A 22,849-nucleotide genomic window follows, 5' to 3' on the forward strand; every position below is an offset into this window, starting at 1 on the left:
CAAGCCAAGCCAATGAGTAAAGCGCTCGAGAGCGGGCGGGTGATTCGGCTAGAAGAAATTAGCGTTAGTTGCAACGTTACGTTTTTCTTCTTGAAATTTTAGCTTCCACTTTCCTCCACGATGCACAGAAAACCTAGAATTCCCCGGTGAGCACTCTGTAACACTTATACAAGTTGCTGTTACACAGTAATGTGAATAGCTTGTGACCCTTCAGTAACGAGACTGTACGATCAATAAATAAGTGAAGCAGCAAGCGTGTTTCTCTGCTATTGCGACCAGTTCTGGAAGTGATTGCAGAAATGCACGTTTTGCGTTTCTGATGCGGTCGCTTGCTGTCCTTACAATCCAAATACTAAACGTTACTGCCTTTGGTTCTGAAGTAAAATTGCAGATCGCAACATGACACGCAGCGACTTGCGCAAAATGCTACAAAGTATTAGAACAAAGCGCCTGACGGAGCAGTCCGATCTCAACTCAGAACAAGAGGTGGCCGGCGATTTCCCCGAAGGCGAGGTATGCTGGAGTTTTCGCCAACGGACACAAACGCATAACTACCATATGATCTAAATTTCAGGTACAAGTGAAAAGTAGCAGTGGAACTGGAATTAACGTGTGCATCTTTCCCTGTAACAATGCTGTGGAGCACGTGGTTTCTGAGTGTTTAAAAACTGCCAGGCATTCACGTACAGCTGAAGTCAGCGAAGCTCAAAGCAGCACAACGGGTAACGTCAACGTTGCATTGTGCGAAAATCTTTTGGTGAGTTGAAAACACTTAACATCATCGAGTAAGTGAAGTCTGAATTGCAATGGAAATGTTTCAGACCCAGGTATCTGAGAAGATTGAAGCTTTGCAAAATGAAATGAAGTTATATGAATCTCAAAACAGCCACCTGAAGGTGCTTCAGCAGGAATACAAACAGGTAAAAGTGGCTTTGATTAGCTTAGGTTATTTTACATTTTAATCTTCTTTCTATGCATTACAGATGCTGAACAAACTACAGACTGAGCGTGAAGAATTTGAAGCATACAGGCAAGAGGAGAAGAAAAAGTTGGAAGCTGAAATTGAGGAAGGAAAACGCAAAATTAGGTATATGTGGCACCTTGCAGATGTGAATCTGCAACTATAAAAGGCTCTCTCACTTTTGGTGGCTTGGAGTGTACTAGCACCGCAGAGTGTTCTTAGACCATCGAGACACACTCTTTCTCACACTACGACAGAATTTCTTGGTCCGTGGTCCCGATCATCAATACAATACCTTAAAAGCACTGCTCACCGTTCTGGACATTGTAGGAACTTCAGTCCTCCTTAGGAAGCTTGTCATTATAGTATTTTCACCAAATTACTGCTAGTAATGGGGTAGAGTATCACCTATTGCTATAAAAGACCCCACACATTATCATAAAAAAATCTGTTACTGCTTCATGGTACATTTGGAACACCCTTCTACAAAAGCATGAACAAAAATTTGAACAAAATTAACATGAGCAAAATGAACTTGAACATGAACAAATGAACAAACATAAAACAAAATTAGCATGAACAAAATGAACAAAAATAAAACAAAGGTGAAACCAGAATGAACATGAACAAAAAGCATGAACAAAAAAAAATTTAAACATCCCTATCAAACATAGTGCTCAGCGATTTGGAACAAGGAATGTTTTGTGTCATCTTGCACCCTTGGGCTTTTTTTTTTTTTTTTTCACAAATATATGCCTGCTCTTTTTACAGGATGCAAAAGAAAATTCGAGAGCGTCAACGCGTTCCTGCCACAATAGAGAGGCAAGCACCAAAGGCTAATGAGAAGGCGAGTGACTTATCTCAAAAGTGGTAAAACCGTGCTTACCGTCGACGTTCTTTTCTTCTCTGACGTCAGCATGCAGATACGGAGGCGATCGCCCAGCTGCAAAAAAAGCTGAAACAGAGCAACAGCGAAAACAATCGCCTCAGGAAGAAACTGGAACTCTCAGAAAAGGAGAGAGACTCTCTCAAGGCTATGGTCAAGCAGTTGGAAGAACAGAGACTCCAGCTGCTGGAGAAGATTGAAAAGATGTCGGAAATTAAGCAGGGCTTTAATGCGGAGAGCCCGCTCGTGGCATACAAGGGGGACTGCGCAACGGCGCAGAGAATATCAAATTTTAGTTCAACGAGGTTTCAGCTTACGAATTCCGAGCTCCAGCCGGAATGCCGTCTCTCCAACGGACTCTCTCGGAGCAGCGATACGCTATCGGAATCGAGGTTGAAGAAAGAAATAATGATGGTAAGCGTCGAAAGCTCCGAGAGCCATGTTCACAACTCACTGGAACAATCGAGATGTAATCCCTCGTTGAAATCATCAACGCAGTACAACGGAGACACGTCGGAGTCCTCCATCGTTATATCAGCGACTTTGGTCGCACGGTTCAACGTCGACGAGTCTCTAAGTAAGACTTCTCCTCCAAAGTGTTCCAGCAGTCCATTGCTGGAGTCTGTATCAAGAATACAGTCAAAGCTTTTTCAGGACAATGTACTACAACGTGTTCAAACGTTATGTGACAACAGTGACGTTGGTACACCCAGCAAATGTGTCGAGTTTGAACCGACTGAACAAAATGCTGTGGTTCCTATACAAACGGTTCCGTTATCCGCGACGCAATATACTTTGCCAGATAGCAGCTTTGTCATTAGTGAAACAAGCCATGGTGAAGTTAGTGCTCATGAATATAATGCTCATCATCTTGAACCAGAGGTATCCGAGTGCACTCAAGAGGCGTCCAGTGTGGTTGAAACGTTCAGCGACAGCGTTGAACGTTGCACGCGTGGCAAAGTATCGCTAAACTCTGTCTGCAGCAAGCCGTCCAAGGAACTTGTAAAGAAGAGCAGTGCCATCCGAAATTCATCCAGTGCATTGAGCGTTGATAATCGGAAACCAAGTTCAAGTTATCTTTCAATCCCCAGGTTATGTTTAGGTGACGGTGTAGTCACGAAAGAGCTCGTATCGTCTAGACCTCCGACTGCACAAAGAAGCCAGCTTAATTTTCTGGACGCTTCGAATAAATCCGGTGAAGTTGTGAGCACTAACGTACGGGTCACCACGGAAAGGAACGCAGAAATTCTGTCGAAATCAAACTCCGACGGTGTCGTAGACGCACACATGCATGGACCACTATCAACGGAGGAGCTAATAAAGAATATAAAAGCGGAGTGTGGGATCCTCGAAATTCCTGCAGATCCAGACCCTACTCCGACTCCAAACATTACAGTAGTGGAACGACGGAATAGCAGCCACTCTGCAGGAACGTCGGAATGTTTAAAAGATATCTTAAACAAGTTTGAATCGTCCGTGAACGGAAGATTCGGTCCAAATGGAGTGGAGGCAGGATTGGTGAAGGCCACTTCATTGATTAAGAAATACTCCCACATCAACACGACAACGAACGCGCAAGCACAAACGGAAGCCCGCAAGTCTAGATCGATGCAGCTCCAGTGCACCGGTACCTCAACCAACCAGGGCCCTAGTCCAGTGAGAAGCGCGAGCCGTACCTGGGCACTGGATTCCTCCGGGCAGAAGATGTTTCTGACGGTTGTTTCTAAAGAGATCGATCCGTTCACTCAGGTCATCGTGTACAAGTTTCAAAACGGCGATCAGAAGGACCTCCATCCTGATGGAAAAGTGGTAAGCCCCGGAAACTCTTTTTCTTTTTTTTCTGGTTTGTTGTTCTAACCTTGTACGTTGGGCAAGCTGGAACATATGCCTGCAGATATTTTCTTGTTTTTGAAATTGGTGCAAGAAATACGATACGTACTTACAGTACTATTTACTTAGCTTTGTTTCGCACTTTACTTATATTTTGTGTGGTGACTCCTGATAGTCAGTGTGACAGATGAGCCATGTTATATGTCATCTCACTGCTCCTTTAAGATGTTTTCACGATGTTGAGATGTTTTAGATGTTGAGATGAGATGTTTTATTGCGAGGGTTATATCCACCCATCCATGTGACATCTTGATTTGTGGGATGGAAATCGAATGTTTTCAAATCCGCGCTGATAAAACGTGGATGCGACCTCTCGTCACCACAGAACGCGTGGATGCCTGCGTAACTATCCGCGAGTGAGCTGTACCCAAGCAGCACAACATCTTGTGCCAATATTGGACCAATATTGGCAATACTGGCCCAATGTTGGTCCAATATTGGGCCGACATTGCCAATATTAGGCCAATATTGGGCCAAGATTGGCACGAACAGAGACACAGAGACTGTTCGTGTTCCCTAGTTGGAGCCGTAATTGAGGGTTCTTTGTGAGTAACTATAAATCGGGTCGATTGTGCATGACCGTGCAAAAATTAAATTAGGATAGAGATCAGCAATAGCTCTACTTGTACTATTAATAGGTCTACAGATATGGCAAGAGTGGAACGGCACACACCATCTTCCCATGCGGAGACAAGGAGATCAAATTTGCAAAGTAAGTTGGAGGAGAAATGTGATTTTGAGATTTCCTCCTAAAAATTTCCAAATATTTTTTAGCGGGCAAGTTGAAATGCACCACAAGAACGGTGACATCGAAGTCACTTATCCGGACGGAACACTGCGCAACATCTATGCATCCGGAGAGGAAGTCCGTAGGATGCCCGACGGAGTTGTTGCGAGGAAAATGGTGGATGGAACAGAGACCGTCGAGTACCCGAATGGTCAAAGAGAAGTACGCGCCGAGTTCTACAGGGTAGGTGCTGAAATAACAGTGAATGAGATTCATTCAAAACTGCCATATTTATCCTATGGCAACTATTTGCTTGACATTCGACTGATGTCTAGTCAACATCCATGCGAACGGGATTCATGCATTGATGCCGAACATTACTCACAAGCATAGGTGCCGACTGCGGGGGGGAGGCTTGGGGGCCTGAGCCCGCCCGGAACTTTCCTAAGGGGGGCCAGGCCCCCTCTGGGAAGTTTACCCAGCTGACACTCAAGATGAAAGTTTCGAGGGATATCCTAAGAATCGACCGCGTATTGCATGCGTGTGATGATGAAAATCCTGTAAATGTTCATCTCATAACGTCACAACACGGAATTGCTTATACCTCCTTGCACGACTTCTCTGTATCGGGGGGGGGGGGGGGGGGGGGGGGGGTGTGCCTTGGCCCCCTCCGGCAGATTGAAAACTCTCTCTGCCTGTGCTCACATGCTTTTACATAGAGTTGGAAAAGAACAGGAAGGATGCCTGATATACGAGCAATCCATAAATCCGTACTAAATAAATCTGTACTTGTTCCTGCTGCTGCGAATATTAGCTTTTCTTCACTAAATTTTTCATTCTGAAACTTATACAGTATGACACAAATAAGAGAGCACTATTTTTATAACTGCCCCTCAGAACATCAATCTGGAATCATAATACTGAGACGAAACAGGTACATACTGGCTTGAAAAAATATTTCGAAGGATGAAATTCATTATTCCCGCATCAACAAATTAAATTGCAAAAATTTGTGCTCAAAGTGCAGACCGGTTCAAATTTAATAGCACGTTTCTTTGGGCCTGTCGGTTTATCTTGGGATAAAAGCGCTCAAACTAATGGACGGACACAAAGACCAGGAAAAGGACGGATCCAACAGCGCACTCTGTTGTATTTGTCCTTTTTCTGATCGTAGTGTCTGTCCGTTAGCTTTAGCGCTTTTACTGTAAGATAAACGGTTCAGATACATTGAACGCTGCAGGAACAAGTATTCAAATTTGGTTTCTACTATTTGTTGCAGCTGAGATTAAAATTGTGCCATTTCGCTCTACTTCACAATTTTACATTTCTGAAACTAACAATTAACTAGGCAGGTCAAATATTTCATTGTATGTATAAGCACGTTCTCCGCTGCAATCAGCTCAGACATTTGTTTTTTGTTCTCCGTAGAGTCGTTATTACCCCAACGGAACAGTCAAGACGGTTTACGCCGACGGAAAGCAGGTGACAAGGTACACCAACGGACGAGTGCGCGTCAAGGACAAGGACGGGGTTGTGCTGGTAAATAGTGCATCTACCCAAGTCTTCTGAAATATATCATAATTTATGTTTCCTGTCATGTTGTTGTGCTTCTGCTGCATGAATACTCTCTCTTTCTCTCTCTGATTCTCAACAAGTTTTATTTTCTGCATCTTTCATTTTTGTTGCAGTATAAAAATGCTTCAAATTCCAGTATAATTGGGTAACATACTGCGACAGCGCACGTTGTTAGGCAGTGGAAAGACAAAGACTAGACTGGCTAAGCATTTATTTACAAGCAGCTCGATGACTTCGGCCCTTGCGATAAATTAGGAATAAATAGAACAGTCCTCCAGACAGCACCTTTGCAGCTTTGTAAACATATGGTAAAAACTATAATAAAACTCGTATTGGATTGGAGGAGAAGTGGGAAACTGCACCATCATTGTAGGGGCATTGAAGTAGTTACTTTCTACAACTAAAAGTTTCATATCTTAGAAGCATTTCCCCCTCCCTCCATCCAAAAAAAGAAAAAGCTGCTTTGCATATTTTTAATTGTTTAGGCTTAGTAACAACACAACAAGAACTAAAAAAATCTACATTGCACTGAAAAGGAACTATGCTAGGCAATACACAACCTCGTGCACTATTTGTCTTTTTTCTTCGCTATTAGCGTAGAACAAAAATTAAGTGCTTTGTCCGGAAAAGATGAGTGCCAAGTCATGCTGAGCACACAGACGAGTCAAGTCCTACTTTTATGGAACACTCTTTGAAAAAGCTAGGCATGATCTGTGGTGATGGTATGATACGACAAGAACAATGAGATCCGCACGTGACAGGGTCACATGACTCTGCCTTCTTCGTAAAGCTGCCGTAGTTCAACCTTTGGACGATTCTCAAAGAGGGCGGCCCTGTTTTGAACTTCACCTTTCTTCACCCAGTGATGATAAACTCTAAAGGCACAAGCGTCGATCACCTACAAGAAAAATGGAGGAAGTGCCGCTGTTATGCAAAATAGCTCTAGAATAGAAAATTACATTTCCTGGAAGCAAAGAATTTGCTACAATGCATATTTTTGGGGATGTGCCAATCAAATCCGCGAATCCGAATCCGAGTGCCCAAGATGGCGAATGGAATCTTTTGAATCCACCAACCACGTTTGTCTGAATCCGAATCCCAATGCCCAAGATGGCGAATGGAATCTTTCGAATCCACCAACCACGTTTGTTTGTTTGTTTCTTTTTCAAAATGGCGTCCCCAGAGTCTGCCGAAAGCCTCATTGACCAACTGGTGTTTTCTTGTTTGTTTGTTTACATTGCTCTGGACCGAAAGAGTTCGGGCAGGAACTGTTACCTTACAAGTTTAAAAGTAACATGGTTTTGTTTTTGATAGTTGCTTAGCCTTATGGAAATAATTCGGACTCGAGAATTTATGCATTTCTTGTAGTCGATGACCAACATGTTAAATAGATTACGCTTAAGAAGAAGTACTATACGGGTATATTTCTTCCCGAAACTGCACTATTATTTTTTTCATTAAACGAATGTATCATACTCTGCTTCGGAACACTTTTCAGTAGAAGTTTTTTTTCTGGCTTTTCAAACTCCTTTTAAGGAAACGACTCGAAAGATTCGAGATTCGCAGAACCTCCCCTGGATTCGGATTCGAATTCGGATTCAGAATCGTAAGATTCTGGATTCGTCCCATCTCACATATTTTTAAAAGCTGGGCACACTTGTTTTAAGTTTCAAACACTTTGCATGCACACGAAATGAATACTCTACAATCTAATCTGCAAGCAGCATAGAATTTTTCTCTTTCAATCTAGAAACACCATGAGCACAGCAGACGCCTACAGCTTTGCATAGATGCACATAGATTTTTATCTGGCAGACACTCAAATTTACGGAGGACTATGCACTGAAACACCCCAATCATAGTCAGCAAAATAGAGTAGTTGTAAACATCTACTGCACGGAGGAGCTGCCAAGGCTCTCTGAGCCAATCAAACTTTGTATCAACTGACCCAAAACTCTTCATCAAAGTCTAAGTGTAGAGGGGCGTACGCACCTTGCGTAGAGTCTTGATACGGTACGGGTCGGTGCGGGCTATTTCTAGCGAGAGGGGTTCTGGCGTGTACTTCAGCCTCCTGATTCGTATCAAGGCTCGGACACACAGGATTCCAAACTGCGTGGTGCAATGGAAATTTACAGGAGCATTAGCGCGTTCCCTATGCACTAATTGCTAATCAAAACGCTACGTGCATTATGTGGATGTGAAATAACGAGACAGCTCTTCCAGTGAAGCTGCTTAATATATCACCTTATCAGTTCGAGCTCTCTTGTAGCTGGGAACGGTTCATACCTTGCTTATCGTACAGATAAAAGGCTTGGGCTACTTTTGTCGACGTTTGCTGACCAAAATACCACAGCATCATAACCTCGGCCTTTATTTTTGCGTGCGCTAATTTTTCAAACGCTTTCCTACTCATATAATGTGCTAGTACATCAAATTCGTGTCAGCTAATACTGCTTTTAGTACCAAGACTTACGTTCTCCGCCTAGTCTGTTACAGAGCACCCCTTAGCTATTTCATAGCCGAGTAAGCCAGCAAAGAAAGTGACTTGTTACGAGGACAGCCCATACTTAGGAAACTGTTATAGGTTTGAAGCTTCCAGGAGCCTTTAGTTTAATATTGTTTGAGTGGAAATTAGTCTAATCAGTCAACAACAACAACAACAAAACCAACAACAAAAGCATGAAAGGTGAACATGAAAGAAGTGATGTTCTGAGGCTCGAACAACATAGAAGGGACAAATACATACAAAGCCTCAATTTGCCTAAGAAATTAACGATGAAACTTATGTTTGTGTTATTTGAAAATTGTAAGGATGTGCTTGCTTTTAACCCATGGCAATCTGCTCGAAAAATTCACTATCCTGAACCGGTTTAAACCGGTTCGAATCAATATTTCGCGCTGCTGTGGAGCTGAACCCGAACCAAACAAAAATAAAAAATTCCGATCCCTGATTTTAGCAGTAAACACTTAAATTTCATACCCTGAATGTCTTCTTGGCTTCAAACTTCCTCCCTGTGGTGACCTGTAGAAATGAGAACAGAACGGAACAGTAATTCGCAACACCGCACGCAGTTTAAAATGACATTCAAGGGTCAGTCCTGTTAGTTAAAAGGTGCACACAAAGTGGAACGTCACGCTGTTAGACTGAAGTTAATGCAAATGACGCAGGAAGGGTTATCAGTATTTTTGTCTCTGCATTACAAAGGGTTGCTGGATCCTAAAAATGCTTAAGCAAGGTCACTTTCTTTGTGTGCACGCTACGTTTCCGGAGAGCCCATTCTTCACGACTTGAGCCAGTGCTATTTTTACAAAAGTACAAAAAGAAATGACACACACCAGTTCAAGACAATAAGTACAACAAAGAATGAGCCCCAAAAAAGAGAAGCAAAGCCTGTACGATATGCACGTTAGCACCACTACATAACTCTACAAGTGCTCACAGACTATACATGTGGTTAGTTCATAATACCAAACTAGGACTAGCTACGGTGGTTAGATGTTAATCTCTTATCAGCAAGTGCATTCTAAGATGGGGGGGCTATGTCCCATTACTCACGGCTTCATGAACGGCAGTGCGTTTCTAGAGGAACGACAAACCAAAAGAGTGATGTTAGCTCTGCGAAGAAATATCCTCCTGCTTTTCTTTAAAACTTTCACTTCTCTCAATGCTCGGACAGTAAGAATGCCACAGAGTGTTTGTAGTGAAGGGACAGAGCTGTCACTAAATGTGCTGTTGTATGTATGTGTGTCGTCTTTCTTTCCTGTATTTTCCCTTCTGTATGAGCTTTTAAAACAACACACCATCTAAACAGAAACATACCACAGCCTGAAAGAACTGGTGCTCCAAGGCAGTTTTAGCATCGATCCTCTTTTTGGGATCCACCACAAGCAGTCGCCTAATCTGAAATTATAAACGCAGCCTGTTATTAGCGGAACAAAATCTAGAGTTTCTCTGTTTCTGACGCATTATGAATAGGGCCTGACTTTTTAGGGTTAAACCCGTATCCGCCCCGATATTTACCCCCCGAACGAAATCTGTAAAATTCGGGTTTAACCCGAGTCTACCAGAAAACATCCGGGTCATGTGAAACACTCATAAGCGTGCATTAAAATAAAGTTTGAAAACATTGCTAAACATTAGTTCCATGTTAAGACAAACTTTTATTTAAAAAAAATAAAATCACCCGAATACACCCGAATTCCTGACGACAGAATATGCCGTAACGGGATTTAACCCGAATACACCCGAATTTTCGAACGAAAAATATCACCCGATATTTACCCCCCGAATTTGGCCAAAAATAAAACCCGAAAAAGTCAGGCCCTAATCATGAAGGACTTAACAACTAACACAAAAAATTATCTGTATGCATTATTTTTCATAAAAAAAAAAACAAAAAAAAACGCACCTGCCCATTCCCGCTCTGCAGGGTGAAACGAGGAGGGAAAATGTCACTGGTGATGTCGTTACGGTTACAATACAGTTACGGCTGCACTCCAATCGGGGTCGGTGCTTTACGAGTTTTTTTCGCCCCCGTTTCTCCCCCTGCGTAGCAGAAGCGGTTTCTCCAAACCAGCTACGGGCCGTACCATAACGATGTCAAAGCGGCTCGGGTGGCTAGTTGCGGACATTGCCACCGGGGCGCGCGGTCGCAATTTTAAAAATTGAAAATCTGCTATACTTATGCACCTGTTGAGTGAATGACCGAAGCACTTTCTGTGCTTGTGTAATCTGCGGGGGTGATTTGCTCGCGCGCGTGCAAAAAAATAAATAAATTCTCACGAGATCCTTGGGGGCCTCTGTGATGTCGTCCCACTCGGGGCTACAAAATTCGTACTTCCCCTCCATGATGTTCCTCAGCATCACCATCTGCTTCCGATGCCAGAACGGCGGGAATCCAACGAGCCTAAACGGGGAAAAAAAAAAAAAGCAATGCTCGCTTTGTTCCACAGACCCATTGGCCTTGGCAAAACAAACAGGAAAAATAACAAGGCCACCGCTTACAGTGTGTACATAATTACTCCGCAGGCCCATCTGTAAAAGGCAATGCAGATAAGATTATTTTGGAAAAAAATGCAAGGACTCGCAGATAAGATAAAGAGGAGGTTGGAGTTACGCACATGTCTACCTGCCTGCCGTAACCAGGCGCACCCTCGTACATTGACGCTTTGAGCAGTTCGGGTGCCAGGTAACCGGGAGTGCCACACAGTTCTTGAAGGGAATATAGCAAATGTCATAACTTGAGTAGAATTCAACATTAGTAATGTTTTTTTTTTAATGATCTGCTGTATATTTTGTGAGTTCTTACCACTAAGCGTTTCTCCTTCCTTGAGCCGTATAGCAAATCCAAAGTCAGTCAGCTTAATGTTGTAGTTGTCATCTAGGAGTATATTTTCAGGCTACACAGAAATTACGGATGTTACAAATATGTCAAACTTTGTAGTGTTCGGATGCACACGGCTGTACCTTCAGGTCACGATGAACTATGTTTTTAGAATGTATTTCAGCTACCGCCTCAAATAGCTGTTTCATAATACTCCTACAGAACAGACAAACAAAAACACATTTTAACTATGTAACACAAAGTGCTACAGGTAGGTTTACAGAACCGGAATGCTATTCTACCTACTTTGTTTTCTTTTCCGAGAGGGCAACAACACTTGTCAGGTAGTCAAAGAGTTCTCCGTTCTTGCATCTGAAAGGAACATTGGCCACACATTAAACGCTTCTATTAATTTAATTGCCCAATTTGTATAAGAACCGATACTGATCATGCGATACAAGGTATAAAAAAAATTATCCAGCTTCATGCACATATACAATACTTACAATTCTAAGACCAAGAAAATAAAAGTTGTAGATTCAAACACATCACGCAGCTCAACTGAAATGCAGAGATATCAGCCTTTTAGATTTTTACGCACTTCGGGGCAGGAAAAGAAAAAAAATTGTGTTTCCAAACTCACTTATATGTGGATGACCAGAGACCAATCGTAATATATCTATTTCTCGTCGGGTTGATACTAAGAGGCTAGTTGGACCTCCTGCCTCATTGTCAGCACTTATGTCGATAATTTTTGCCGCATATTCCTTCCCTGTTTCCTTGTTGATGCATCGTCTCACTGTACTGCTTACCCCTCTGCAAATTACAAACACCACAACATTTAAATCCTAACACACTAAACAAATGCAATCAAAACTGACAGCGACGGCAGACACACACACACATGTTCGATGGCATGTTTGTGATAATAAAGCCTTATACCATACCTTCCTAAGATGTCCTTGGGCTCGTATTTTGCGTAAAACTCTTTCGCAACATCTTTCCCAGGAAGATCGTCCTCTTGGACAGGTTGGTTTACCATGGCATGTGCGCGTTGTTAGTGACAAAGAGACGACTGCAAACGAGAAGTAACAAAAAAATAAATCTTACGGTCGCCATACCGTCTCGTTTTCGTCCTTTTTCTGGTTGCTATTCTTACATGCGTAGCCTTGCACGTCGTATTTTAACTGACCCCTCTCCAAAACAATGGAACAGAAGGAGGCCTTTTAATTTGTGTCCAGAATAAGTTTGATACCGCAGGCTGTCTTCCGTGCAAGCTCGAAATTATCACGCGTAGCCCAGTTTCAAAACGGCTATGTGTGGAAGGCATCGAGTGGAAAGAGTGCTTACTTTCTATGTTCCAAAAGGGGTTACAACCGAATCATCCTGTTTTCGAGGTTCGCACAGAGGAAAACCTTTCTGCTGATGCATATGTACAGGTGAGGGGGGTGAGGGTACATAACTTGATGCCCCCTAACGAGCGTGTGCATAGCGTGAGGAACAAGTGAGAGCGATGAGAATTCACAGATGGCGTGGGTGACGCCCATGACGTACGATGACGCCTGAGACGCTCGCGCGCTCGTGACGCCTACAATGACGTTCGCGCATGCGTAGTTTGTTGACAGGCATGGCTTGGAAATGGAGGAAGTGTCAGGTTAATATAAAAATTTGCTTCAATTAACCGGCTGTGCTCTACTAACTGCTGCTGCTAAACGCTGCTCACTAACATCGGATAACGGACTGTTTTGAAATCAACAGACGACAACCCGGTGAAATGCGCAAGCTGTTTAAACGTGATTGAGGACGATGAATTTGTGCAAGTTCTACACGCTGAGTGGCATACCGATTGCTTCAGGTGAGATATGTTTTGACGCTACATTTTGACTGGCAGCGTATCTGACAGGATGCCAGCTTGAGGCTGAGAAACTGTGTCCTTCCAACTTTCGCTGCCTGGTGAAAGTGATCGTGACAGCTACTTATGCATTTCGCTTCTGGCTCGCTTTTCGACCTCAATACCGCTACTATCTCATCAGACTCATTTGAGTTGGATGTAGTACACATCCAAGGACTGCCACGCAGTATTGAGTACTGATCCCCGTTACAAAACAAGGATCCTAGCAGGTTGAGAAGCTGATCACACGGTACGGTTCCGGACTTATTACCATATATACTCTCTATACCTTTCCCTTTCTATTTTAAGCGTACGCTTGCGTTGACGTTCGGTACTTCGAATTAATTAATATCCGACGCATGTACGCGGAACACAAACCTGCGTTTTGTGGCATCCGCGCTTTTACGCAGAAGACGGATTTGTTTTCGCTTGAATAGTTCCCACACGCCCACCTCAGTCTTCGATCTCCTTCATTTCGGCGGGAAGGTAGCAATCGGAACGTGTTGACTGTGCCCATTGCGCTGAATGACGACGCAGTAGCGTTACGATGTATGCTGAAGTGATCGTGGACATGTCGCTGATAAGATGCTGAATCATCTCTTTCATCGATTCGTGCATTCGTCCGTGTCCGGCTCGATAAACAAGAACGTGCGGGAACCGGAGAAGCATGCTGTCTCGGCACTCTTGCGTTGAAACGAATTGCGTGTTCATTCGAGTATGCGAAGCAGCTGCGATTCCTGGCATAGCACAGATGACGCTGGAGGTGCTGCTGCGATTCGCTGTTGTCATTTTCTGAAGTCTGGGGAGAGACCGGCCGGGGGATGTGGCCAACAATAATACAACTTTATCGCACGTTTATGAGGTAATGTGCGGCTCTCTTTTTCGAGGCCATTTCGTGCATAGTTTGGCTCGAGATTTTTCTGTGTGCGAAAACGTCGCTCGTGTGTTGTGCTCGTAAATGATTACTCGCACAAAGTCCACGAAAGGGCAGGTTGTTTTGATGAGGCTTATACAGAAGGCAGCAATTGATGCTGTTCTGTTTGTAGTTCTCTTTTTTCCTTTCTTTCTTTCTCCAGTGCCAGTGTGATCAGTATGTGGCGTATAGAACTAAGGTAGTTTTATTGTCCAAACACTCACGGAGAGCGAAAGTGTCCACTGCCTGTGCAAAGAAATCCCGCACGAACTTGAAGGGGCAGTTGTTATGAATTGATACGCAGGATTTTGTGCACAGTTACTCGGTAGAGCAATTGCACTTCATATACAGCACTACTCGGCGTATTTAAAAAAAAGGGGGGGGGGAATCAAGGCCAGGGAGAGAGAAAAAAAACACAAGCAAAAGCACACTTCACACAATGTGGCCCATTTTCTTTTGGGTGATGAGCTACATTGTTTCTGCATCCTCTAAAAGCATCCATCCAGGAAAAATGCGAGAGCATATTACATACGTTGTACTTTTTCGGGCTGTTAGGGGGTATAAGTGGCAGAAAATTGCTGCAAGAAGTGGGTGCTGGGTGAGGAAAGATGAGAAAGAAAGGGCATCTGCTCATTTCACCTTTCTGGCTAGCCGGTTCCCATCATTACGCATAAAAAAGAAAAGTAAATAAAAATTCAACGAAAAGTCAATAGCAGTTATGCGCCGCCTAATTCCTTCGCCCTCCCAAAGTCCTGTAAAGCTATGGTGAGGTATCGTGACACGTTTATGCCAATCAAATTATTAAATGATTATCAGTATCATGTGGTAGAGGTTATTTTTATGCAGCGGTGGAACTGAAAGCATCAGCACTCTTTGTCCATTCTAGTACGATGCGCTATCACCATATCCGCTATTTTAAACGCGTGAAACTGACTCCCCTTCCTGATATCGCACGTGGAAGTGCTATCAGAATGAGTGTAGCGCGTTTGTGTTGTGCGCATTGCTTCCTCGCTTGATTGCTCATGTATGACTCAGCTCAGCCTTTGTGTTGTCGAAAAACGAGCAGAAAGACAAGAAATACCGGTAACACCTGTGAACTTGATACTTGTCTAGTAATATGTAATGAACAAGTCGGACTGTTATACTAGTCCAACTAATAAAGTAAAGGATTCAGTGAGCTAGCAGCTTCGTAGCTGACCGTACCTACATTAATTCTTTATCTGATGTCTGTGCTGTTTGTTATTTTATCCTGTCATTGTTCATAGTTTTCTTTAGTGGAAAAGTATATCCACTTCGATATTTGACAATAGGACGAACGTGCATAACATTGATTCAGTTACCGTGTTACTGCATATATAACGCAAACGATTAGAGATGGGACGAATCCAGAATTTTGCAAATCCGAATCCAAGGAAGGTTCTGGGAATCCACGAATCTCGAATCTTTCGAATCCTTTCTTTAAAAACAATTTGAAAAGCTAAGAAAAAAAAAACTTCTACTGAGAAGCGTTTTGAAGCAGAATGTGATACATTTGTTTAATGAAAAAAAAACAACAACATAATAGTTCAGTTTCGGGAGAAAATATACCCATATAGTTAATTTAACATATTGTTCATTGACTACAAGAAATGCATAAATCCTCGAGCCTGAACTATTTCCATAAGGCTCAAGCAACAATCAAAAGCAAGACCATATTACTTTTAAACTTGTAAAGTAATAGTTCCTGCCTGAATTTTTTCAAACAAGAAAACACCCGTCGGTCAGTGAGGCTTTTGGCGGACTCCCTGAGGCGCCAATTTGAAAAAAGAAAGGAACAAACGTGGTTGGTGGATTCGAAAGATTCGATTCGCCGTTTTGGGCACTAGGATTCGGATTCCCGAATCTCGAATCCCTACAAACGATAAAGAACGAGGAGTCAGAAACGTGCACGGATTATGTGCAACTCGAACGTGCCATTTTTTCAGGTGCTCCAGGTGCGACAAATCCCTGAGCAACTGGTACTTCGAAAAGGATGGCATGCTGTTTTGCCGCGGTGACTACCTCTCGACGTACGGTGAATCGTGCCAGAACTGCTCGGCCGTCATCACGGGGCCTGTCATGGTAGTCGTCTGCAACGATCTTGTTTGCGCTTCCGTATTTCCTTATCTCGCTTCGCATTGTGTTTCTTAGGTTGCAGGGGAACACAAGTTTCACCCAGAGTGCTTCTGCTGTACGAGTTGTGGAGCGTTCATCGGTGACGGCGATTCTTATGCCCTGGTGGAAAGGTCGAAGCTCTACTGGTGAGCTGATTGTGCTTTATGGAGCTTGCATTATTGGTTCCTATCTCAGATGTAGTTGCTGTTCCATGAGACCCCAGGGGGTTTGCATTCTCACAAGCACATCCAGTGTGAAGGGAACTAGAGAGGCTGCATTCGTGTAGAGGCACACATAATTTTTGAAAGATGATCCGAAAGAGAGATGTACCACCTGTGTTGAGCTATAAAAACCAAACTATCCACGAATCTCGAATCTTCTTTCCAATCCTTTCTTTAAAAAAAAGCTTTTTAAAAGCCAGGGAAAAAAACACTTCGACCGAAAAGTGCTTTGAAGCAGAATTTGATGTATTTGTTTAATGAAAAACAAATTGGATATAATAGCTCACTTTCACGAGAAAACATGCTCATATACTTCTTCCTAAATGTAATTTATTTAACGTGTTGTTCATCGACCAAAGGAAATACATAAGCTCTCGAGTCTGAATTTCTTCCATAAAAAGTAAGAAACAATCAAAAGCCGAACCGTGTCACTTTTAAGCTTGTAATGTCGGAGCTTTATGCTGTGGTTTTGGTGCGCGCCAAGCAGGCTTTCCGCGAACTCTGGAGACACAATCTTTATAAAGCAAAAAAAAAAAACGTGGTTGGAGGATTCGATTCGCTGTTTTGAGCACCAATCAGACACCTTAAGCCCCTCGCAGATTGTGTAGCCATTCTAACTTTGCCGGAGAACCTGATTAAAGCAGATCGAATCAACATCGAAATGCACGACGTAACACGTAACGTATACTCACCGTGCATTGTTAAGGTGGGATTCGTCAGATGGATACGTATCACTTTGGTGGCATGAAGTCTTCTTGCGGAAATTCCTGGGGGAAATTTATGAAGCTGAGAACGTCGCGATATTTTATTGTGCGTGCAACTTTATCGGGTTGTTAGAACAACAACAACAAAAAAAAAATGTTTTCCTTCCCAGTGGGACATGCTACAAGCACCACATGCAGCCCCTGTCCAAAAAGTCTGAGCTAAAAGGACCGCACAGCATCCAGTTGGTGGAGATCCCCATGGGATGCAGCAGTGCGCGAAGCATCAAGCTCAGCGCTGATTCACGCAGTCTTCATTCGGGGGTTCACATAGCAGAGTACGTATCATTGTGCGACTTGTGAAACGGATATGTAATGCACTTATCCTGCAAATTGAATTGTAGTGCCTTAGATACAGTATGAAGTGGGTTCCTCACTTTAACCCCCCTCCGAACTGACCCCCGACGAATTTGGGTTAAACCCGATTTCTCCCCGAATTCCAGTCACTATGAAATCCTCAAGTGACGCTTCCTTTTCGTCTTCAGGTTTAGATAAAAGATTATTGTTTCTCAGCCAAGTGTCACAGCAGTGGTTTGTTTCATATGCCTTTCGTTTCACCCGAAAATTCCCCGGTGACATATCAAACAGAGATTATAGCGTCCGATTTCTCCCCGAATTCTCGTGTGTAAATAGCACCCGATTCTTCCCTCCCGAATTTGAAAAATCATAAAACACAAAAACGAAGAACCCTAAGTATGATATACCCGCCTCCCTCAAATTTAAGTGCTTGCTGCTTTGAAATCAGCGAAATATCTTTATTTGAATCAGTGGTACACATTATATTTATGTTGTAGCTGTTTTATGCATAGAGCCTGAAGTCTTAGGGTTTTCCCCGATTCTTCCCCGAATTGAAGGTTGCCTCTTTAGGGTGAAACACAATTTTTGCCCAGCAAATTGCCCTCACTGGGATGTCTGTAGGAATGCACTATCGTACTTGTTTGGCAGCAGATGCAGTTACGTCACTGTTTGTACCAAACAACCACAGTTAGTTTGAGGAACTGACCTCGATTTCTCCCCGAATTTAGCATACTGGAAGCTTTTTTTTTTCACACAAATCCGCACGAACTTAGTGCACCTGTTTAGTTACCCAATTTTTACCACCCGTATCTTTAAGAAAAAATATTTCCCGAAAACTTTAGGCTCTATTTATGCACAATCTCTTTTGTTCGCTTAATTTAATGCGTCTTTTTTAACAGCCTCGACATGAACCCGGACTTGATGGCTTTACACATTGGAGACAAGATTCTCGAAGTGAACGGAACGCCTTTGAAGCACCAGTCTTTAGAAGAGGTAACCAAAGACTGTTTGTTGCACAGTGGTACCTTGGAGCTGAGTTTGGGATAGTTCAAAACCATTGTACTACCGAAGCCATCTTCAAAAGAACAGAATGTCGTACTGGAATTAGAGAAATCATTCTCACAGTTTTATGTAACCAGTGTTATATTTTTATGGATTGACGTGTCTTGAAGTAGATTTGTGTGAAACTGCCGAGTAAAATTTCTTATTTAGTGGTTGATTATCTTATTTGGGTTCAGCAACCCAACAGACGACAAAGGTAATAAGGAGATTGCTGCCGTGTGCACAGGCTCTTACGGTAACATCCCAACCACGTTCGAACAGAAGGGTATCATAAAAAACGATCGCTCGTTTTTTATTTATGTATTTTATATATATATATTTATATATTTTTAATTTTTTTTATATGTTATATATATTTTTCCAAGCTCGTTGCTTGAAAGGGGGGGCAAATCCATTTTATAGCGTCAGCAGATGACCCGGTCACCTTTTGCTTTTTTTGCAGATTGAAGATCTGATTAAGTCGACCAACAAAGTCCTGCAGCTGACCATCGAGCACGACCCCAATAGCACCCTTCCGCGCTGCCCGCTGCTTTTCCCATCACGAAGGAAAGCGTTGAGTGACAAAGAACGCCGGTACAAAAAGAAGGACGATGGTAGCGGACCCGCGAACAGCCGGGCCAGGCAGCTCAAGCGATCAACTGGTGTGCGGGAACGTTCCTCATCCTTACCACGTATGCTAGTCAGGTAACACATCTTCCACGTGCACGTCTTGTGTGTGAGGAGTGAACTCGACACATAAGCAATAACTTTTTTTTTTTATCATTATCATTAACAGTGATCCTCCTACAAGCAGCAGCCAGGCCTCTTTTGACCTCAACCGTACAAAATCCTTCCGCATCGAACCAAAGAGTCAGAGGATTTTTCGAGCCTCGGACCTTGTTCAGGGAAAGCTTCTCGGGAAGGGATTTTTTGGCCAAGTTTATCTGGTAAGAAATGTGGATTCTGGGATCGATAATTCCGACTGGAATGCAGTGAACTTGAATGAAGTTACGTCGATGAAGTGATCAAATGATCTTTTAATTTATGCAAATATGGTTGAGATTTCTTGTAATGAGCTTGACTGGTGTTCCAGAAAAGCATTCTGTATGTATGTACATATTTTAGCTATGAACAGTATCACGGAGGAAAGAGAGAATAGCTAGTAGAAAACAATAATATGCAATATTTAATACATTTGAAGAAGAATGTTATGGAGCTTGGCTTTGCCTCAAAGATGATGCAGTAGATTCAGCATAGTGTTGACCACAGAGAGTATGAAGATAGTTAATGTGAGTGAAAGACAGTACAAGATATAAGCATTGGCATAGGGAGAAGCGAGGCCAACAAAGGCATCTCCCCAAGCAGCACAACACGTTGGCCCAATGTTGGACCAATATTGGGCCAACATGTTGTGCTGCTTGGGTCCCGCACTGTTTCTTCAAGTACCTCCCCACCTGCTCTTGCAAGATGCACAATGTGCTGAACCAGCAGAGCTTGCAGCATGTGTAATATCAAACATGGCCCCCTTCCGCAGGTCACTCACAAGGAAACCGGAGAAGTAATGGTGCTCAAGGAGCTGCACAGGCTCGACGACGAAGCTCAAAAGCACTTTCTCAAAGAAGTTGCAGTGCTCAGGTCATTAAACCACGAAAACGTTCTACGTTTCATTGGTGTGCTCTACCGCGACAAGCGGCTCCATCTAGTGACGGAATACGTGAGCGGCGGCTCGTTAAGGGACCTGCTTCATGATTCTTTAGAGCCGTTGCCATGGGAACAACGAGTCAATTTGGCGAGAGACATCGCTGCAGGCATGGTACGGAAAAAGATGTTCCCACGACGTTGTATAATATCTCTGTCGGACGACTGGTTTAATCAACTTTTCAAGGCATCCTTATTCTTTTAACCATTGTGACATCTCTCCTTGTGATATTCACGTCCTGGTTCCAACTAGAGCAGGTGCATACTTATGTACAGTCATCTGTCTAAATGACACTGAAAGCAAACAGTCAGTCTGATAGCAGTGGGACATTGGATAGATGTTGCTTAGACATCGGTTGAACGTCATGTAGCAATTTGTAAGCAGTGGGGAAGCGGTGTACCTTTAATATGAAGAAAAATTATCTTGGGGGGGGGGGGGGTGGCTTAAATATTTGTACTGTTATGGCTTTCTAAGTCGTGATGTTTATTTTTCCAGTGTTATCTACATTCCATGAATATTATACATAGGGACCTCAATTCTCACAACTGCCTTGTGAAAGAGGTAAGCAGAAATTTTTCTACAAACTGCGTTGCACACAGAGTTACGAATTACTGGCCATACAGACAGTCATTACTGAAATCAGCGAAAAATCTTGTTTGTTTTTCATTTCAAACAAGCAGGTCAACACGCAGTACTACCACTGTGGTATCTGCACTAGTATTGTGTTTGTCTGCTGCATCGTTAATGGACAAAGTGCCTCAGAATTTTCATCAACTAGCAGAAAAGTTTCTTTACAGAAGCAACATCAAAATATACACGTATCTGCTTCTGTACAAATAGTAACGTGATTACACTGCTTATTCACCTGGCTTGAAGTGATCGCCTTTCGATCGAAAATCATAGCGACGCTTTTTGTGTCAGTATGTATGTGACAAAAACCGATCCAATATACAGTCAAACTCCTTTATAGCGAACACCTTTTTAACGAAAATACCACTACAGCAAATTTTTTTGCGGTCCCGCTGGAGCCCTATACGTCCAATAATGGACATCCTTTTTAACGAAAATACCCTTACTGCAAATTTTTTTTGCTGTCCCCTGAGTTTCGTTGTAAAGGACTGTAATGGTAAGCTTTTACCGCAAGATTTACGAGCATGTACACTATTCTCCAATCAGGACCGTACTGCTGTGGTGGCTGACTTTGGTCTGGCACGCATTATGAACGACCAGACGACTCACTCCGCAGCGAGACGCTTCTCTCCGGCGACGGGAGTGAAACGAACCACGCCTCGGAAGCACGAACGCAAGAAGCGTTACACTGTGGTGGGCAATCCGTACTGGATGGCTCCCGAAATGATGAAGGGCAAGAAGTACGACGAGAAGGTGGACATCTTCTCCTTCGGGATTATCATGTGCGAGGTAAATTTGAAGTATAGTTTCGATTTCATGCATTGAAGTCAGGACCTACTAAGTTATAGCGACCATGTCATAATCGGCAAACCCAGTGAGGAGCCCGTCCGCACGATCTGCTAGGGCGCTACTCTGTGCTACTCATCGGCCCACGAGATCTGCATCGTGATTGGACGATGGAAATTTGAATTTTGAGTGCGCAGAAGCAGACGCACGATTACTGTTGCAGACGACAGCGACAGTTCCTATGAAAACGCGTGGAATGATGGTGATAATCTACTTTAGAAGGAAGCACCTCTCGTGGGTCACACACCGCTTGTACAAAAATACTAAGGTAAGCTAAAGTACACAGTACTGTAGAAATTGAAGCAATAACCGGGCCGATCAGTGGCGCCACCGCTAGCCTCCAAATGCAGCGCTGGAAGGGGCCCCCGTACGACATGGTCGCTATAATCTAGTAGGTCTGGGTTGAAGTACAGTCGCCGACCAATTTTCTAAGTTAAGGAGTTACTTTTTGAGCAATATTTTCAACCGCTTCAAAAGCCCTTGATGACAAATTTGTACCGTGGAAACCACCCCGTCATTGCTGAGCATTTCTTTTCACGCCCTTTTACCCAGATAATTGGCCGCGTGCAAGCGGACCCAGACTACTTGCCGAGGAGCAACGACTTCGGGCTCAACACAGTTTTATTCAAGGAGAAGTTTTGCGCAAATTGTCCAGAGTCATTCTACAAGATTGCCTTTCTCTGTTGCGAGATTGATCCCGAGAAACGGTAAGTCTCTGCCGTCTTATCTTCGAGTTGCCTGTTTGATAGGGACATACTAGTCTTTTAAGGGTACTAATTTACCTTTAATTAACTCAGTTGGCGGATTAACTCGCGACATAACTTTGGAACCTTTATTTTTACCCTGAAAGTTTACCATTCGTCAACATCACCGTGCAAGATTCTTTTTATTGCGACTATGCTTTTAAATTAGTTTTAGTCGTACCTTTCCGCATCCATTTAACGCAGTTTCATGCATCATTAGCTACAGGTTTTCCCGCCGATTTTAATCAGAGTGCCAGCTAAATTAATCTGTGTGCCACGCAAACTTTATGGGGCACGGATTAATTTAGCTG

At 43.1% G+C, this 22,849-nt stretch overlaps 3 protein-coding genes and 1 long non-coding RNA gene across 12 annotated transcripts in view; 2 read left to right on the top strand and 2 right to left on the bottom strand.

The window, feature by feature from the left end:
• LOC135369870 (uncharacterized) lies at nucleotides 1–6,061 on the top strand. The gene is made up of 10 exons (XM_064603442.1): nucleotides 1–146; nucleotides 381–513; nucleotides 575–757; nucleotides 822–920; nucleotides 984–1,087; nucleotides 1,733–1,808; nucleotides 1,878–3,656; nucleotides 4,376–4,449; nucleotides 4,512–4,707; nucleotides 5,893–6,061. Exons 1-10 carry the CDS (start codon nucleotides 121–123, stop codon nucleotides 6,031–6,033), a joined length of 2,811 nt encoding a protein of 936 aa, XP_064459512.1. The 5' UTR covers nucleotides 1–120; the 3' UTR covers nucleotides 6,034–6,061.
• Nucleotides 5,945–22,849, top strand: part of LOC135369871 (LIM domain kinase 1-like) — a 23,007-nt gene continuing 6,102 nt past the window's right edge. For 5 of the 7 annotated variants that reach the window (XR_010415141.1, XR_010415143.1, XM_064603443.1 and 2 more), the window contains exons 1-12: nucleotides 12,940–13,017; nucleotides 13,122–13,218; nucleotides 16,132–16,267; nucleotides 16,337–16,446; nucleotides 17,396–17,560; nucleotides 18,479–18,572; nucleotides 19,084–19,325; nucleotides 19,417–19,567; nucleotides 20,155–20,433; nucleotides 20,815–20,880; nucleotides 21,496–21,738; nucleotides 22,348–22,502. Coding sequence is in view for 5 of the 7 variants with exons in the window: in XM_064603443.1 (XP_064459513.1) it covers nucleotides 13,002–13,017; nucleotides 13,122–13,218; nucleotides 16,132–16,267; nucleotides 16,337–16,446; nucleotides 17,396–17,560; nucleotides 18,479–18,572; nucleotides 19,084–19,325; nucleotides 19,417–19,567; nucleotides 20,155–20,433; nucleotides 20,815–20,880; nucleotides 21,496–21,738; nucleotides 22,348–22,502 (1,754 nt within the window). In the remaining 2 variants the exon portion in view is untranslated. Of the gene's footprint in view, nucleotides 6,004–12,939; nucleotides 13,018–13,121; nucleotides 13,219–13,713; nucleotides 14,117–16,131; nucleotides 16,268–16,336; nucleotides 16,447–17,395; nucleotides 17,561–18,478; nucleotides 18,573–19,083; nucleotides 19,326–19,416; nucleotides 19,568–20,154; nucleotides 20,434–20,814; nucleotides 20,881–21,495; nucleotides 21,739–22,347; nucleotides 22,503–22,849 lie in introns of those variants that run through there. The other 2 variants (XM_064603447.1, XM_064603446.1) reach the window with 2 other exon arrangements.
• On the bottom strand, nucleotides 6,106–12,870 carry LOC135369874 (phosphorylase b kinase gamma catalytic chain, skeletal muscle/heart isoform-like). 3 transcript variants are annotated; one of them, XM_064603450.1, is made up of 15 exons: nucleotides 12,714–12,870; nucleotides 12,311–12,438; nucleotides 12,007–12,179; nucleotides 11,870–11,924; nucleotides 11,670–11,735; nucleotides 11,507–11,579; nucleotides 11,349–11,439; nucleotides 11,161–11,251; nucleotides 11,045–11,074; nucleotides 10,823–10,946; nucleotides 9,860–9,940; nucleotides 9,596–9,619; nucleotides 9,020–9,061; nucleotides 8,032–8,148; nucleotides 6,106–6,937 (listed from the first exon to the last, which is right to left on the bottom strand). In XM_064603450.1, the coding sequence occupies exons 2-15, from the start codon at nucleotides 12,403–12,405 to the stop codon at nucleotides 6,803–6,805; spliced, it is 1,197 nt and encodes a 398-aa protein (XP_064459520.1). In that variant the 5' UTR covers nucleotides 12,406–12,438; nucleotides 12,714–12,870; the 3' UTR covers nucleotides 6,106–6,802. The 3 variants fall into 3 exon arrangements, with proteins under 3 accessions (XP_064459520.1, XP_064459521.1, XP_064459522.1); XM_064603451.1 differs by lacking the exon at nucleotides 12,714–12,870 and adding an exon at nucleotides 12,523–12,701; XM_064603452.1 differs by lacking the exon at nucleotides 9,596–9,619.
• Nucleotides 16,894–22,849, bottom strand: part of LOC135369877 (uncharacterized) — a 13,221-nt gene continuing 7,265 nt past the window's right edge. Inside the window, exons 2-3 of the long non-coding RNA XR_010415145.1 lie at nucleotides 17,214–17,288; nucleotides 16,894–17,152 (exon numbers count right to left, since the gene is read on the bottom strand). This is a non-coding gene — a long non-coding RNA (uncharacterized LOC135369877). The remainder of the gene's footprint in view (nucleotides 17,153–17,213; nucleotides 17,289–22,849) is intronic.

The sequence above is a fragment of the Ornithodoros turicata genome, chromosome 10, assembly GCF_037126465.1.
Source record: "Ornithodoros turicata isolate Travis chromosome 10, ASM3712646v1, whole genome shotgun sequence".
Classification (NCBI taxonomy): domain Eukaryota; kingdom Metazoa; phylum Arthropoda; class Arachnida; order Ixodida; family Argasidae; genus Ornithodoros; species Ornithodoros turicata.

What these genes read in the sequence shown, in the direction of transcription:
- LOC135369874 (XM_064603450.1), bottom strand. Translation starts at nt 12,405, where the DNA reads ATGGTAAACCAACCTGTCCAAGAGGACGATCTTCCTGGGAAAGATGTT. An exon ending in CTCTGGTCATCCACATATAA is followed by an intron (nt 11,925 to 12,006) that starts GTGAGTTTGGAA and finishes TCTGCATTTCAG; the next exon opens with TTGAGCTGCGTGATGTGTTT. An exon ending in GTATCAAGACTCTACGCAAG is followed by an intron (nt 6,938 to 8,031) that starts GTGCGTACGCCC and finishes TTTTTCTTGTAG; the next exon opens with GTGATCGACGCTTGTGCCTT.
- LOC135369870 (XM_064603442.1), top strand. Translation starts at nt 121, where the DNA reads ATGCACAGAAAACCTAGAATTCCCCG. An exon ending in GAAGGAAAACGCAAAATTAG is followed by an intron (nt 1,088 to 1,732) that starts GTATATGTGGCA and finishes CTCTTTTTACAG; the next exon opens with GATGCAAAAGAAAATTCGAG. An exon ending in AAGGAGATCAAATTTGCAAA is followed by an intron (nt 4,450 to 4,511) that starts GTAAGTTGGAGG and finishes AATATTTTTTAG; the next exon opens with CGGGCAAGTTGAAATGCACC.